The sequence below is a fragment of the Phodopus roborovskii genome, unplaced genomic scaffold, assembly GCF_943737965.1.
Source record: "Phodopus roborovskii unplaced genomic scaffold, PHOROB, whole genome shotgun sequence".
Classification (NCBI taxonomy): domain Eukaryota; kingdom Metazoa; phylum Chordata; class Mammalia; order Rodentia; family Cricetidae; genus Phodopus; species Phodopus roborovskii.
In genome coordinates, this window is record NW_026126407.1 from 42,620,834 (window position 1) to 42,638,303 (window position 17,470).

General features: G+C 44.2%; 1 protein-coding gene across 1 annotated transcript in view; it reads left to right on the forward strand.

The window, feature by feature from the left end:
- The window catches only part of Wwc1 (WW and C2 domain containing 1), a 146,082-nt gene that overhangs the window by 62,963 nt on the left and 65,649 nt on the right, over positions 1-17,470 (forward strand). Inside the window, exons 2-3 of the mRNA XM_051180954.1 lie at positions 5,010-5,119; positions 13,978-14,181. Coding sequence (XP_051036911.1) covers positions 5,010-5,119; positions 13,978-14,181 — 314 coding nt within the window. The remainder of the gene's footprint in view (positions 1-5,009; positions 5,120-13,977; positions 14,182-17,470) is intronic.

Here is a 17,470-nt window from a genome sequence, read left to right on the forward strand (position 1 = left end):
AGCCTGTCCATTGTGCCTGGGTGGGGAGGAGAAGCTACTGCTGAGGTTGGATTGTTCTTGGATTGGGGTAGGGATAGGGGCTCTAGACTGTGGTCCCTCCCAGCTAGCTCTTGGAAAGAGCGAGCCAGCATGGAGAGGGTCATGTTCTCCCGGATGGTCATGAAGAGGGAAGCTTAGACTTGCTCAAGCGGCAAAGGGAGCATGGAAGATGACTTGCCCACTCTGAATTTTGTTCCCAGAGACTCACAACTCAGTGTTACACTTGGCAAAAAGTTGCCTGCTCCTCCTCCTTCCTGCCTCCCTAGAAAAGACACCACGGATACCCAGTGCAGCTGTGGCCATGTGCCCCTGGGGCCTTATCCTCTAGGAAAGCTACAGCTTGCTGTGTGAGGAAAGTGAGGGGCCTGTTGGTGCCTCTAGCTCTCGAGCTGCTTGCCATGTTTCTTGACAGGTGCACCTGTGTCCCCCCCCTTGTACAGTGCACCTGGCAGAACCTTCCTTACCTGTCTCCAAGGCAACACATCCGGGCTGTTTTTCCAGGAAGGCCAGTTGTGAAACATTCAGGAATGTGTGTGCTCATTCAGAGATTTGTAATTAAAAAGGGTAGAACTCACTCTTGCCTGGCACCTCGCCCTGCTTCCCTCTTGCTCTTTAGCAGCTGGGCCATTGTCTGACTAAGGCTTTAGACAGCCCAGGACGTGGAGCTGGAAGGGTTGAGGCCGGAAGTTCCAGACCCTGGCCACATCTAAAGGCAAGTACCCCTTCTTCTCAAGGTGAACATTGGGGAGCACCACAGCTCCTGGGGATGAAGAATAAATAGTGTCCACAGACAGCTCTGCCTCTCACTAGGAGTGAATATATGTGTGTGTGTGTGTGTGTGTGTGTGTCTGCAAGCTAAAACACTTCTCTTCATACTGATTCTCTGAATGACACCTCTTGGCACACTGAATAATTCATCTCCCTCTTGGCATTTGTTCCAAAGAGAACTTTCTGTCCAGATTTCTGTAAGTTGTATAGTTTCTCCCCATAGCAACGTTCCTGTTTCCCATAGAAGCAGGCTGAGCATCAGCTGGCTGCTCCCCCATGACTGCATCCAGGGGGAACCCCAATACAAAACTGAAATCCTTTCTCTTCTGGCTGCTCTTTCTGATGCACCCCACAACCCCCTTGCTGTGCATTCCTTCCTGTTGGGTAAAATGTCTGCAGCCATTGCTGGCAGGAATCAGTATCTTTTTCTCATGTCTATCACATCATTGATGCTACAACTGATCAGAGAGCTTCACCTTCTCAATGCAAGGCTGGAGCAGTTTGTGGTGTCCATGAGTTCCGGGAAACTTAATGAAGTTTGGATCTTTTTCACCTATCCACATTCCCATTCCTGAATTTGTATGGATGGCTTGGAAACATTTAACTGTCCTTATGTGTAGGAACCATAGATTTTCTATGTTTAGTGAACAGCTTGGTACCAAGACACCAATGACTAAAATCACTCATCACATAAAACTCCAGAACTTCTTGTCTGCTTCCCACCTCCCCGTGTAATCTCCTCTTTCTACCTCTAGGTCAACTCCAGATTGTTCCAAGACCTGATGGGTCCTGTTAATTTTTATTGGCAAAGCTTCGGCTCTGGGATCTAGCCTAGCCCTTGGAGCCTCGGGAGATGGAGCCTCTGGTGTATAACTATGCATTGTTAAGAATGTGCTTTCATTTGTAAAATCGAACAAGAATACCTACTATCCAGAGAGGGAACATGGTTTGTGGGCCTAGATAGAATCGTTGTTCAATATTTAATTATGCTTACTATAAAACTGTTATACCAAGCTTAGCTTAAAATTAAAGAAAAAGAATTTTTTTTTTTTTGGTTATGTTACTACTATGTAGTCCTAGATGGCTTGGACCTCACTATGTAGACCAGGTTGGCCTCAAACCTACAGAAAGCTCTGCTTCTGCCTCCTGAGTGCTCACTTTAAAGGCCTATGCTACCACACTTGACTAGACTTTTTTTTAATAAGTCTCATGTAGCTCGGGCTAGCTTCCAACTTGCAGAATAACGAAGGTTGACCTTGAACTTTAGCCCCCACTGTCTCCACTTCTGGAATTATAGTTGTGTGTACCCATACTCAATTGGATTTGGTGCTAGGAGTGAGAGCCAGGGCTTTGAGCATGCTAGATGAGTACTCTATTCACCAAGTTATATCCGTAGCCTCAAGACAGCATTTTAACTCCTATCTTTCAGGTTCTTCTTACCTCTCCCTTCCTGTCTTAGAGTTTTTATTGTTGTGAAAAGACACCATGACCATGGCAACTCGTATAAAGGAAACATTTAATTGTGGCTTGCTTACAGTTTCAGAGGTTCAATCCCTTAGCATCATGGTGGGGAGTATGGCGATGGCAGGCAGACATGATGTTGGCTGCATCTTGGCTTGCAGGAAATAGGAAGTCAACTGATATTCTGGGCACAGGAAACCTCAAAGCCTGCCCCCACAGTGACTCACTTCCACCAACAATGCCACACCCACTCCAACAAAGCCACACCTCCTAGGAGTGCCACTCCTTATAAGATTATGGGAGCCAATGACATTCAAACTATCACACTTCCTTTCCCCCTTCTCTCTTCCTCTTCCTTTCCAGCTCTCTTGAGATTATGATAGCCTTTGTAAACCTATAATCATAGCACTAAGGAGGCTGGGGGACAGAAATTCTAAGAGTTTGAGGCCAACCTAGTGAATCATCTGTCAGAACGAATAAATGAAGAGACTGTTATGGCCTTTTTAGCCCCAGTTTCCTCTTCTGTGTGTGTTCACATGTGTATGGGTACACTTATGTACATAGGCCCAACATTGATTGATATTAGGACTTGTCCTTGATCACTCTCCTACCTTATTCTTTGAGGGAGACTGTCGATCAAACCCAAAGCTTGCCAATATGAATAGTCTCACTAGCTACCTTGCCCCAGGAATCCCTTGCCTCCACCTTCCAAAGCTGAAACTGTAAGTGGACTACCACACTTGTAGGTTTCTGGGAAACTAAATTCTGATCATCTTGCAAACACTTTAACTGTTATACTGTTCCCCACAGCCTTTGAATTACATGTTTTAGCTCCAAACACAATCATGTTTAACCTTTCCAACAACCTAAGGAGTTATATTAGTCTCTACTTCATAGATGAAAAATTCCGAGGCTCTGGGAGATTAAGTTCTTGTCCAACTTACTCAACTAAAGAACAATGATTATTGGATGCTTATTTGATAGTTCTTAGTTTGTTGCATATAAAAGCATACCACTGGCCCCAGTCTCATGGAACCACAGTCTCCCACAATGCAGCAGTGGATTATTAACCAAAGCCTCTGGAACCTTGAGTGTGAAGCAGGCAGGTGAGCATATCACTGTCCTGTTGGCTAGGGACTTTTTCAGTGTTACAGTGTCTCTTTGTCCCCATGCCATTTTAAGTTTGGTTTAGATTGGACTGTTAGTCAGTTTTTCATCTCTCTATCAAATATCTGCAAAGATGGGCATACATAGAGAAAGGGTTCATAACAGATCACCATACTAGGTAGGGGCTTTGGTCTATAACTGAGGGACTTTCTTGTCTTGAGTTTATGGTGAGGCAACAGATCTTGACAGGAGTATGCAACAGAACTCAACTGCTCACTTTGGCCAGAAAGCAAGAGATGGGAAGAAAAGGCTAGGGTCCCATTCTTTCTCCTTCAGGGGCACACCTCTAGTGATGGGAGGTTCCTCTCCTTAAGTCTTGCCTTCTAATGGCTCCAGCCAGGGGCCAAGCCTCTGACACACAATCCTGCAGCTGCAGTTTAGGAAGAGAGCAATCATCCAGGTTAAGGAAGAGATAGTCAGTCATCACCCTTCCTGTCCCATCATACCCCAGCTTGCCAGTCTGTTGAAGGGGGTGAAGCAGAATCTTCTGGGCTTCCAGAATTGGAACGAGGAAAAAGACAGGAACAAAGGAGTATTAGAATGAGTGTCTTAGGGTCAGAAAGATGGCTTCGTGGATAAAAGCACTCGCTGTACAGCACCCACCTGAGCTCTTTCTCCGAAATCCAGCAGTGGCACAAATCTGCAATCCCTTGCTGCAAGATGGGAGTCAGAGACAGGAGGATCACACAGTAGCAGAAAACAAAAGAGACCCTGTTGTAGGATCGAAATGACAACCAAAAATTATCCTCTGACCTCCACATGGGCCTGATTGCTAGCATGTGGTTTTTCTAGACAAAGGCAGCACTGGAAATACTTGGAAGTGGCTGTTGTAGGGAACCACTGGTCCCACGTGTTGGTTTCCCGACTTCCTGTTCTCTGGCTGAAACCCTGAACAAATGCAGTGTGGTACAGTTTTCCAGCCTTGACAAGTCTTTGCTGCTTCAGTTGCATGATTTGTTTATCTGTCTGATTTAGCCACTAAGACTTGGTGATTACCGCCAGTTCACACCCTGTGAGATGGGGCCTTAGGGAGTTATTATTGCCAAATAATCAGTTCAGCCAGGGTTGGCTGGGAAGAGCCAGCAGTGGGTGCAGGCATTTGGGAACCAACTCAATCAGCAAATAAATATGGCTGGCTGGCCAGACTCCTGGGGCTGGGGCGTCTGTTTCTCTGGAGCTTACAAGAGGCCAGCTTTTCGAAGGGCAAATGGGCATGACAAATACAAGACAAAGCCAGGACAAAGACCAGAGTGGGGTAGGCCAGCCAGCTGCAGGTGGAAAAGCCAGAGGGGGCTGGACTCCAAGTCCAGCCTTATAACTATTGTGCAGACTATCAATTGGTGATGCAGAAACCCAAGGTCTAGACAGAAAGATGACTTTCTGTCTTTCATGGATGGTCCTGCAGAATGACTTCACCTTCCTGGGATCTCAGGGCCATCAGAGGTAATGCTGTAGTACAGAATGTCTGGATATGTTAACAATCAGTAAAGGCAGAGAGTCCAGAAAAAATGGCACATGGCAGTTGTGTTTGGGACTGTAAGCTAATAGAATGTGTTTCTCATCTTCCTTGCCAGGTACACCAAACCACTTACCTTTGCTGACTGCATTAGTGATGAGTTGCCGCTAGGATGGGAAGAAGCATATGACCCGCAGGTTGGCGATTACTTCATAGACCACAATACCAGTAAGTTCTTTGCTGTTCTCCAGTCCCCAGACCCCATCCCCAACCCCTCCCCTCTTGTACCCACTTCCACAATCTGGAAGAAGCTCCAGCAAAGTCTTGAAGGCAGATTGTGTTTTGTTTAATGTAGACTTAGAGATGTCAGTGTGGATATAGATAGATAATGTATGCTCATGTGAAAACAACAGTTTGGAAGGGTTTTAATAGAATCTGAAACTTCTCTCATGATCTAGCTCCATCCAGCTTCCTGATTTTAGCGGCAACATTGCTGATTATTTCTTCTGTGCTATTTCAAATATTTCCAATCGTGTGTTTGTATATGTTTTATATACATATTTTTCATAAGTTTATATTCATGGGTCGTTGTCTTCTCATTAAAAAAAATTAAATGCACATTTTCATATTCCAGCATCTGAAGCCCCAGTGAGCCTCAAGCAATGTAGACACATGTATGACCTTAGAAGATCAGCCCACTTCCATTTCCCGTGGCCACAGTGTTCTGATCTAAGATGAATATTCCTACTGTCACTCTCTCCTTCTGGGACCATGATGGAGGAACTAGTTAGGAAAGGCAGACATACGTTGTCTATTGAGTGAAGAAAGACAAGAGCTGAGGAGAGGTGGCGTGTGCACCCTTGTAAGGAGTTTGGCTTTTCCGCCCACCTCTGTTCTGGTCCCACTGCCGTGCCAGCCCCAATTAACACACCGAGACTCTGTATTTGATATAATGCTGTTGGCCAGGTACTAGTTTCTTATTGGCTAACTCTGTCTTACGTATTAACCCATTTCTGTTGATTTATGTATTTCCACGTGCTTTCATCTTACCAAGAGCCGGCTGGCGTCCTGCTCTCTCCAGACTCTCCATCTTGACTCCTCCTTCCTACTTCCTCTTTCCTCCTTGTCTCCTAGTCCCTCCTCTCTTGCTTTCCTATTGGCCAACAGTGCTTTATTCATTAACCAGTATAAGAAACATATTTACAGAATGACATCTCCCATCACACCCTCTTAGCCAAGACCGTCTTTGTCCTCTGAAATGGTGTGCTGAGGGACAGGGTTTTCCTATCTTAGTGTGTCTTTAGAAACATAAGATCCTCTTTATCCTTTCAAGCCAGAGGAAGAAGACAGGGAATGAGATGTCCCTAGTGACCTCTGAAGGCTGAGAACAGGGCACCAACTCCTAACTGACCTTTCATTTTGAATATGGATTCTGTTCCAAGTACTGTGGCAGACACTCAATAGACAGTGTCTTATTCAGTGCTGCCTGGGACCCTATGGGGTATTAGGGTGATCGTCTTCATCTCATTGAGATTTAGAGATAGCAATTGGTGGCTCAATACTCAGAGATAAAACATGGCATGACATTACAGATGGTGCACACCTGTAATCCCAGCACTAGTGAGGTCAACTGGACTACATAGTGATTTTATTTTCCCGTGACCACCTTGGACCCATTTCAGACAAGGGGGAAAGGAGAAAGCATGTCTGAGCTGGAATTTGAACTAATATCAAAGAATGGAGTTGTACTTCTGGTCATCCAGTTCCTCTTCTAAATATTCTTTGCCTGCTATTGCTGTGTCTTCTTGGGGAAGTTACTATGTCTAAATCTATCTAGTTCCAAGCCTTTGCCCACCAAGGTACACAGTAGATGAGCACTTAACCTTTGTTAACAGAGAAGGGTATGTGTGAGTGAATTCTTAACTGGATGAATGAGCAGACTGATGTTGGCAACAAAGCTTAGGAAAGTATCCGAGAGACAGCTAATGGCATTAATGGCATTGTTGGGGATAGCAAAGGTTTTTATTAGCACTCATGATTGTGCACTGGATAATGAGAAGTAAATATGCCTAATTGAGTGTGTATGGGGAATGAGGTTAATGCTTGGAGGGCTGCATCAGATGCTGGGTTAAACGCTGATGTGCTGGAGCCCTAATCAGTCCTTTCCTATTTCTAATTGCTGAGAGCCTCCCCCTCATTAAAATCTCATGGCAGGAGTGGGATTTTAAGGTGCTTCTTCTGAGAACCTGCTGGGGGAATAGAAGGGAGAAGGGCCTAGCAGACTGTGGAGTTAATTCTCCAGGGAATGATGGCAGAAGTGGTGTGGGTGTGTGTGTGTTTATGTGTGCATGTGTGCGCCTGTGCACACATACATGCACAGAGGGATAATGAAATGGGACCAAGCAGGAAGAATGTTACCTGGTCATTTAGCCAGCTCACAGGCTACTGGTTTCCCTTTGACTTGAAAGCAATCTTGTTGGATGGAAGATATCCTATCTGTAGATGGCAATATTGAGACAAATACAAGGGTTTGTGTGGTGGTGGCTATTGAGGCTTAGCCATTCAGAGCCGTGGAATGGGAAAAATTTTTATTTATACGTGTTATTCTTGGGCAAAATTCTTCTCCAAGTCTTAGTTTGTTTTATGTTGCTGTAACACACCATGACTATAAGCAACTTGCAGAGTAGAAAGTATTTCAGCTTATAGCCTCAAGTCCCTCATGAAGTAAAACCAGGGAAAGAACTCAAGGCAGGAACCGAAGCAGAGATCATGAAGGAATACTGTTTCCTGGCTTGTTGCCCATGGCTTGTTGAGAGAATTTCTTATATAACCTAGGACCACCTGCCCAGGGAGGGCACCACTCACAGTGTCTTGAGCACTTCCACAACAATCATTAATCACAAAAATAACCCCACAGACTTTCCCATGGGTTAATCTACAGAAGTAGTTCCTCATTTGAGGTCCCCTCTTCCCAGATGACTCCAGTTTGTGTTGACATAGAATAAACAAGCACAGAATTATGAGACAGACATAATGTTGCCCTGTAAGCCCAGCACGAGGGAGGCTGAGACAGGAGGGCTTAAGGCTGAAGCCAGCCAGCAATACATAAAAAGACCCTGCCTCAAACAAGTGGGAAAACAACAACATCAAGGAATTACAGACTCTATAACTGAAGAGTTTGCTTATAATTCACAATCCAGCTTGTATTCATTCAGAAACATTAGCTAACTGCCTGTTTCTAGGGAGCTAGGGATACACAAGACTACAAAATGTCTTAAGTTTTTTTGCCCTTACAGGAATTTTATTCAGAAGGAGAGGCAGATCATAGACATCATTGGTAGATGATGCTGTATGTTAGAAAATGTTCTGTCTCATGGAGGAAAGAACAGACTTTGGGAACTGAGGTATGCTGGGATAGATCTAGGGGACTGAGAAAAGAAATGAACAGTGATGATTTCTGTCATAAACCTGGGCTTGAGGGAAGACCTGACCTAACCTGGAAGGAGCTGTTTCAGAGGCCAGAGAGAGCACAGCCTTGAGGCCTGACCACATTCATTCCATTTGTTCAGGGTTGGGGTGGGGGTTAGCAAAGCAGTGTGTATGCGCAGGGCACAAAGAATGAGGAAGAGAAGGAGCGCTGGGGAGCGACAGGAGGTAGGTGAGCCTGAAAAGCTGACACCTGAGGTAGGATAGGAGTCATCAGAGCTGTAAACATGCAAACTGCTTGGGGTGACTTAGGTCATCAAGGGCCAATCTGACTGCTTTAAAAGCAGTCTAAAGCAAGCATCAAAGAGGGGAGTCCCGTGTGAAGAGCTTGGAACAAGCCAGGACTCCCTGACGGCTTCCATTAGAGCAGGAAAGTAAAAGGTCAGAAGAGCCCTCCTTGGACCTGAGCAAAGAAGGGCTACAGTTGCCGTCCACTGACTGAAGGCAAACACCACAAGGTGAATGGAGTTGGTTAAGGAAGGAAGAAAAGGTTTTGTTTGGAATTGTCAAGCCTGGGGTATCTGGAATAGGTGGCTGGCAAGTTTAGTGTAGTAACCTGCAGTCTAGAAAAAGGATATGGGCTGAAGATAAAGGTGAACATTTGGGAGGTGCTGGCATGTAGATAATGGACAAACGTGAAGATGGATGAGATCATGAAAGGAGGAGACCACAGAATGACATGGGGGCTGCGGACTTGGAAAGGGTGGGGAGGGGACAGTCATCAGTGACTGAGGAGTGGCCATGAGGTGGGAGGGAAAACCAAGAGAAGTCTGGGAAGATGGCCCTCAGCCGTGTGACATAAAGGAACTGGGAATTGGCCAGTAGATTTGGCTATGCAGGTGATACTGGTGACCTTGACTTTGGAGAGCAGCTTTGGACAATGTCTGGGAACAAAAGCCTAACTAGATTTAGTCTGAATTGAGATGGAGAAATTGAACATAAGGATCAAAGAACTCCAAAACACAACCCACATTGTTTTGTGTCAGCATTGGGTTTCCTGCTGACTGTCTGTGTACATCCTGCCTAGGCGAGTTGATTTTTCCTCTTCAGTCTGTCCTGAGTATTTGAAGGACATTCATATTGGCCATTTTAGATACACCGGTACATTCTATGCAGACACATGTAAAACAAAGGTACCACATTGCCCCTATTGCTAACCCTTAGAGTTTTCCCCATCCTTGTTTGTATTATACATAGAGGGAAATTCATCATTTTCTTTCCTCTGTGATAATTTTCTAAAGGTGTCTGTGTCTTATTAGTATCAGCATTGTATCCATGAATCCTACATCCATGGATTCAACCAACCTGAGGCTGAAAGTACTTGGAGAGAATTGTGTCCGTAACAAATGACATGGCTTTCCCTTTGTTGTTCCCTAAATAATTCAAGATAACAACTCTTGGCAGAGGATGCGTGTTAATTAGGTATTAGGGATCATCTAGAGATGATTTCATGTACATGGGAAGAGTGTGTAGGTGAATTATAAATATTATGTCATTTAAGGGGCTTGAACATCAGTAGATTTTGCATCTATGGGTCATTTGAGAATCAGTCCCTATGGATACCAAGACACAAACTATATGAGACTGTGAAGTCAAAAGATGGAAACAGGGACTAAAGAGATAGCTTAGTGGTTGAATACTGGCTACTCTTCCAGAGGACCCAGTTTCAATACCCCCCCACCCCCCACCATTCACATGGCTGCTCACAACCAGATAATTCCAGTTCCAGGGCATCTGCTACCCTCCTCTGGCCTCCTTGAGTATTGCACACATGTGATGCACAGTCATCCATGCAAGCAAAACACCCATACACATTAGACGAAAATATTTTTTAAAAGATTAAAAACTCTTTGGGAACTGCGAGTATGTATTATTAGATTGATGAGTATCCTCAAAGGTCAATATATTTTTCCACCAGTCATTGGGTACTGTTTTCTTCAACCTTCTGCACTATATGGCTATTTTCATTTCTATTTTCTTTTGAGATTATAATTTAGTTGTAGCTTTTCTCCCCTTTCCTACCTTCAATTTCATGGCCCTTTTTTTTTTTTTTTTTTTTTTTTTTTTTGGCTAATTGTTAGTTTCCGCACGTGTGTGCGTACACACACACACACACACACACACACACACACACACACACACACTAATATATATACCTATTCCTAAATATAACCTGTTCAGTCCATATACTGTTATTTGTATGTTTTCAAGGCACTGGACATCCAGTTGATGTGCTCTTCCCTGGAGAAGACTGCCTTTTCCACGTCCAGCGTTCCTCATTGCCTGTATTTCTTTGTGTAGGGTTAAGGCCTCTCCTTATTTGCATATTCATTGGCGACATCCTTGTACAGCTCATATTTGGCCATCATTTTGGTGAGATTTTATGGGTATCGTTTCTCATATTACTACATCACAGAGAACTACTCCCTGATCTTCTGGCTCTTGCAATCTTTCCACCTCCTCTTCCCCAGTGTTCTCTGAGCTGGTAGGTGCAGGAGTGTTTTATAGATCCACTGGGATTGGGCTCCACAGCTCTGCATTTTGATTGGTTGTGGTTTTCTGTAATGGTTTCCATGTGTTGCAGAGAGAAATTTCCTTGATGAGGAGTGAAGACTACACTTTTCCTTGGGTATAATGACAAATGTTTATGTATTATTCTTAGGGGTTATGCTGATTTAGTAAATTAGTGCTTGTAGATTCTCCAATAACCATGACTTCACTAGCACTGAGTAATTAAGTAGGTTTCCAATAGCAGGCATGTCTTGTTGATCAGGTCCAATTAGAGAGCTGTTGATTACCACCAAGGTGTGCACCGCTACTGCACCCTTAGGCTTAGCTTGCTGTGCTTCATAGGAGTCATAGCTGGGTAGCATTGTTGGTTGCCTCCCTCTTTTGGAAGTTTTCATGTGCCTTCTGCTACCATTAAAGCTAGTCCTCAAGGAGAGGACATTCAGTTCAAATCCAGCTCAGGGGTCTCTCTCTCTCTTTTTAATTCATTTCCCCCCCACAGGTTTAGACTTACTTGGCTAGTTTTAATTTGTAGTTCTCTGCATCATTAATTGTGTTGCCCCAGATGTTAAACTGTTTTAAAACAGTTGTTCTTTATGTTGTTATGTTGCTACACTGTCAAAAAATGCTATGTTGTTAACTTTGTGGATGTGTTTGCTGTATGTGAAAGGCAGGTGTGTGGTGTGTATGTAAGAAGCAGGAGGGGCTGGGTGTGGTGGCACACAGCTTGGATCCCACCACTCTGGAGGCAGAGGGTGGAGAACCTCAGAGTTCCAGGCTAGCCTGATTTGCCAAGGGAGGTCAAGGTCAGTTGTGGGCACATACTGAGAATGCCTAAAATTGAAAGCAGGGAGGTGAGGGAAGAAGAGGATATGCAAAGTTCCTGAGTGTTGTAGTTGTAACCCTTGCATGGAGAATGCACCTACATAAGGTGGTGGGGGTAAAGTGGTTCTCTAAGAAAACTACAATAAACTGAAAGACTGTTGAGGTGGCTGCCTTTCTGTGGGGAGATGTGTGTGGAAGAAAGGACAGGGAATGGTGTTTTCAGTAGTACACTTTGTAGTATGCTTCACTGTCCAACTGTGTCATACCTTTATACATGTCAACAACATGTATAACATTAGTGAAAACAAGAACTGAAAAATATAGTTAGCTAAGATGATCTTGAAGAGCCTGCCCCAGTAGGACGTTATTCTGTGAGACACAGCCATGGCAGCAGGAGGCCTGGGCTGTGGGAGGGCCACTTTACAGAATGTTCTGAACCAACAACATTTAACATGACTCCATCAAGGGAGCTTCTGAGTACCTGGTGCCACAAAGAATAGACCTCAAGAGTTGCTGGCACAATTGCTTTCCATATGGAAATGTGGTAGGAGAGATAACTCTTTACTTCTATCCCTACTTCACCCCATATGGGAAAACGAATTCAAAATGGGCCACAGCCCTATACATAAAAGCTAAAATGAGAAAACACAGGCAAAATCCCAAGCCTGGTGTGATAGCATATGTCTGGTCTCAGCATTAGATATTATAATTAATCTTAGCTAAAATGCTGAGAAGTGAGAGTTCCACACTAGAGAGACTAGATGAAGAACTTCTTGAGATCAGGAAGTCAAGATCAATTGCAGGGGCTGGAAGAAAAGGAAGAAAAATCAAGTAGGAGAAAACATTTTGAAACATACACACACCAGAGAAAATAAGAAAATGTTTTCACAGCACCCATATTCAAGGACTCTTACCACAAGAAGCCCAACAATGCCTAGAGAGATGACTGAGCAGCTGAGAGTTGTTCTGTTCTTCTTCTTTTTGTTTAAATGGTAATATTTTTAAATTTAGATTTTAAACAACCTTGTTTCACATGTCAATCCCAGTTCCCTCACCCTCCCCTCCTCCTTTGCCCCCCCATCCCATCCCCTTTCTGCTCCCCAGGAAGGGTGAGGCCTTTCATGACAGATCATCAAAAGTCTGTCACATCATTTGGGACAGGGCCTAGGCCCTCCCCCATGTACCTAGGCTGAAAGAGTATCCCTTTATGTGGAATGGACTCCCAAAGTCCATTAATATACTAGAGATACATATTGATCCACTACCAGAGGCCCCATAGACTGCCCAGTCCTCCTAACTAACACCCATATTCAGGAGTCTGGATCCTATGCTGATTTCCCAGCTATCAGACCTGGGTCTGTGAGCTCCCCCTTGTTCAGGTTAACCTGTTCACTTCTTGCAGAGAACCTAAGTTTGGTTTCCAGCATCATTATGAGCCTGACAGCTCATAATTACTTATAACTCCAGCATCAGGAGATCTTAGAACTCTTGCCTGTGCAGACTTTCAAACTCATGCACATATACTCACACACAGATAGACACATATGCATCACTAAAAATAATTCTTTAAAAGTCCAACAGTTGAGAATATGGATGAAAGATTTGAATGCATATTTTTTTCAGGCAAAAATTCCTGTACAACCTTGAAGCAGTTGTTTAACCTTTCTGTGTCTTAGTTGTGTATTTTGCGCAATGGATCAGAGTCAATTCTGTAAAGTTAAGGCAAAGACTGGAGAACTGAGTTCATATAAAGCACCTATAGCAGCTATTGGCTCAATAAACATTAAATGTGCGCCTGCTATTTGTCATGTTTCTGTATCTCCATCTGAATTTTAAAAATTATTTTTATGATAAATTACTACAGGAGGAATTATTGGTCAAGGGTATTAATATTTTATGTCTGTTTCTAATTTATATTATTATACGATGGTACTTTATATTGCTAACAGAGTGCAAGGTGTCTATTCATATCCTTTAGAATTGACTAGTGATTGTCCTTTCCTTTTATACTGAGTCATAGCTAATGGCCTTGAACCTCTATTATGCCCTTCTTTTGGTTGTTAGATAGAACTTGAAGTTCCGTTTAAAGCCTGATCTTGATTTATTTTTTGGAACTGCTTCGCCATGTAGTAAGTTAACCCACTTACATTTATTGGGAGTTTCTGCACATCATACTTTTCATTTTCCAGTGATGGAATCTATAGCCTACCAATCAACCCAGTAAGTATATGTATAGTTCTGACATACTGCTTTGGGATCTGTTTCAGAGACCACTCAGATTGAGGATCCCAGGGTGCAATGGCGGCGGGAGCAAGAGCACATGCTGAAGGATTACCTGGTGGTGGCCCAGGAGGCTCTGAGTGCACAAAAGGAGATCTATCAGGTGAAGCAGCAGCGCCTGGAGCTGGCACAGCAGGAGTATCAGCAGTTGCATGCCGTCTGGGAGCATAAGCTGGGCTCCCAGGTCAGCTGTGAGTACCTCCCACTGCTGGGGCCATTGCCAGCCTCCCCCACTACTACAGAGGGACTGTGCACTGAGTACTCTCTGGAGTTTCAGTGCTTAAACATGTCCTCTTTCTCCCTTCATTCCTTGTACAAACCGCCATACTCTCTATCATTCCTCTTGTTGTTTTCTTTCTTTTGTTCTCTGTGTGTATGCACGTGTATGTGCTGATGCTTACACCCATGCATAGATGTGGAGGCCAGAGGAGGCTTTGGGTATCCTGCTCTGTCACGCATCATTTATTCCCTTGACACAGGGTCTCTCACTGGAGTTAGGCTGGTGGCCAGCATGCCCCAGCGATCTTCCTCCCCTACATGTTCTCCCCACATTGCTGAAGTTACAGGCACACACACTGTGCCTGGCTTTTTACAAGAGTGCTGAGGATATGAACTAAGGTCCTCTTGATGGCATAGCTCTTACCTGCTGAGCCGTCTTCCCAGCACCCCACTCCTTTCTGCGTCAGCAACAATTCGTTTGCCAATTACACCTTGTTTCATTCATTTCATTTATAATCCTTTTGGAATGTTAAGCAGATTCCATATCCCTTCATTTAAAATTCATCTGTGGCTATGGGAAATGGGGAGCAGGGAGTTATTTAACAGGTACAAAATTTTGCTTTGGGCAGATAAAAAACTCCTAGAAGTGGCCAATAATGATGGATGGTAACACTTTTACAACAGCAGGAATATACTTAATGCTGTGAACTGTGTGCTTTGAAATAATTACAGTGATAATTTTACATTGTGTGTGTTGTTGCTGTTTTATGGTTTTTGTTTCCTTTTTTAAACTTTGTTTTTATGTATATGAGTGTTTACCTTGCATGTTGTATATGTTCCACGTGCATGCCAGGTGCCTGTGGAGGGCATTGGATCCCCTGAACTGGAATTACAGACCGTTATGATCCACCAGATGGGTACTGAGAATGAAGCTGGGTTCTCTGCAAGAGTGGCAAGTGCTCTTAACTACTAAGCCATCTCTCTAGGCCATTTTTTGGTTTGGGGACAGGGTCTCATTATGTAGGCTAGTCTGGCCTGGAACTCTCTATATAGACCAGATTGTTCTTTAACTCACAGAGATCTACCTGCCACTGCCCCCTGAGATTAAAGGCATGTACTACCACAACCAGCATTGTGTATACTTTAAAACTACATTTTATTTTGTGTGAGTATGTGTATGTAGGCACATACATGCTATGGTATGTGTGGGGAAGTCAGAAGTCAATTTGCAAACCATGTTTCTCTCTTTCCATGATGTGGGTCTCAAGGATTGAACTCAGTACCTCAGGCTTGGTGGCAGGCATCTTTACCTACTGAACAATCTTGCTAGTGCCCTTCACTGTTATGAGACAGAGTGAGTGGCCTCTCTATCATAGAGTGGCCTCTAACTTGCTGAGTAGCCAAGGCTTGCCTTGAGGTCCTCATCATAGGGATTACATATTTACATATATATATATATATACACACACACACACACACACCTGCTGATATGCTTAACAGTCTGAGTGTGCAGGCTGCTTTTATGTCAACTTGCCACAAGCTAGAGTCACCTGAGAGAAAGGAACCTCAATTGAGACAATGCCTCCATAAGATCAGGCTGCAGGCAAGCCTGTAGGGCATTTTTTTTAATGGATGATTAGTACCCTGTGCTGGTGGTCCTAGGTTCTATAAGGAAGCAGGCTGAGCAAGCCATGAGAAGCAAGGCAGTAAGGACCATGCCTCCATGGCCCTTGCACCAGCTCCTTTCGCTCCTGTCCTGACTTCCTGGATGATGCCCTATAAACTGGCAGGGAGAATAAATGTTTTCTTCCCCAAGTTTCAAGGTCATGGTGGGTTTGGTTTTGCTTGGTTTGGTTTTATAACTGCAGCAATGAGACCAGGAGGCTACGAAGCAGATGGGCACCTATTTGGATAGCCTCAGAAAAGGACAGAAAATGGGGAAACTAGCAGCTCTATACTTAACGTAGCTTTTGTAGCTTGGCACTGCAACAGCTCTCTCTGGAAATGAAGAGAGAATATCTCAAAAGATTGTCTGAGGCAAGCAGGACTACATTCCATTATCGGTCCAACCAAGAGATTACCCATCTCTAACCTGGCAAAAAGACTAAAGGTATGTATGTGCTGGATTCTCAGAACTGGAAGATTAGAGGATACCAGGCAAGTTCAAAGCCAGGACATACCTTGCTAAAATGTAATTATTATTTGAACATGGACACAGGCTTTGGAGACTTCAACCCTGTGTTTCATCTGGTGGCAGGCCATCACCCACCAAGCTGGGTAGGACTCTTGGAGACCTGGGCAGAAGAGAGATGTAAAGAGAGAAAAAAATTAAAAGACACAGACATTGAGGCCCCCTGAGTGAGATACCTAACAAAGTTGTGGACCACAAAGTGTACAAACAAGTGAATTGGCCTCTATTTGCACACGCAGCGGCTGTGACTCCAGATATCCTGTAGCAGAGGAAATAGCGACTGGCCACACATGGAGAGGTTCAGGGTAGAAAGTACTCATGAGAAGAACATCTCGGCAGAGGCTGCACAGCCATGAGACAAGCCTAAGGAGCTACGTTCCAAACCAAGGAGACTTCCAAGCCTCCCGTGATGTCTCAGAAATCAAAACATGCTGAAGTAACAGTTATATTGGAAAACTGAAAAATACAACTGAGGAAATCTTCTAGGAGGCAGAGCCAAAATACAGCAAGATTGGCAACGAGAGGGGAAAACAGAGCAATGGTGCAGAAAGCCTCTTCCAATCAAAATGATCTGTGGGAACTGAGGAAACATGATGGAGGCTCAGCAATGTTTTGCAGAACCGGAGGGGGCTTTTTACACTGAAAAGCTTCACGAAGTGCTCAACACAGTGGATGAAAGTCAACATACACATACCCACCATTGGAAAATTTCAAACCCCGGAAGCAGTGCAACATCCTGCAGGCATCCAGGTCACATGGCACTGACCAGGACTCAGGGTACTCCAGACTTCACACCAGTCACACAGAACTAGTTAGGCGCAATGCCTTTTCCTTTCTCCGGAAAGCCAGTTCCGACCTAAACCTCCGTAGCTGTGAAACTATCTTTAAGTATAGTGTAGAAAAAAAGATATTTTGAGACATGTGGGATTTCAAAACTTTTGCTTCCTTCCTGTCTCCTGTCCCAGGAAGCCACTAGAAGTGAAGTTCTAGCAACATAATGGGGGTGGTACAGAAAGAGAGGACTGAAATGAGGGAGAGAGGGGAGGGGTGAAGAGAGCTGGAGTAGCATA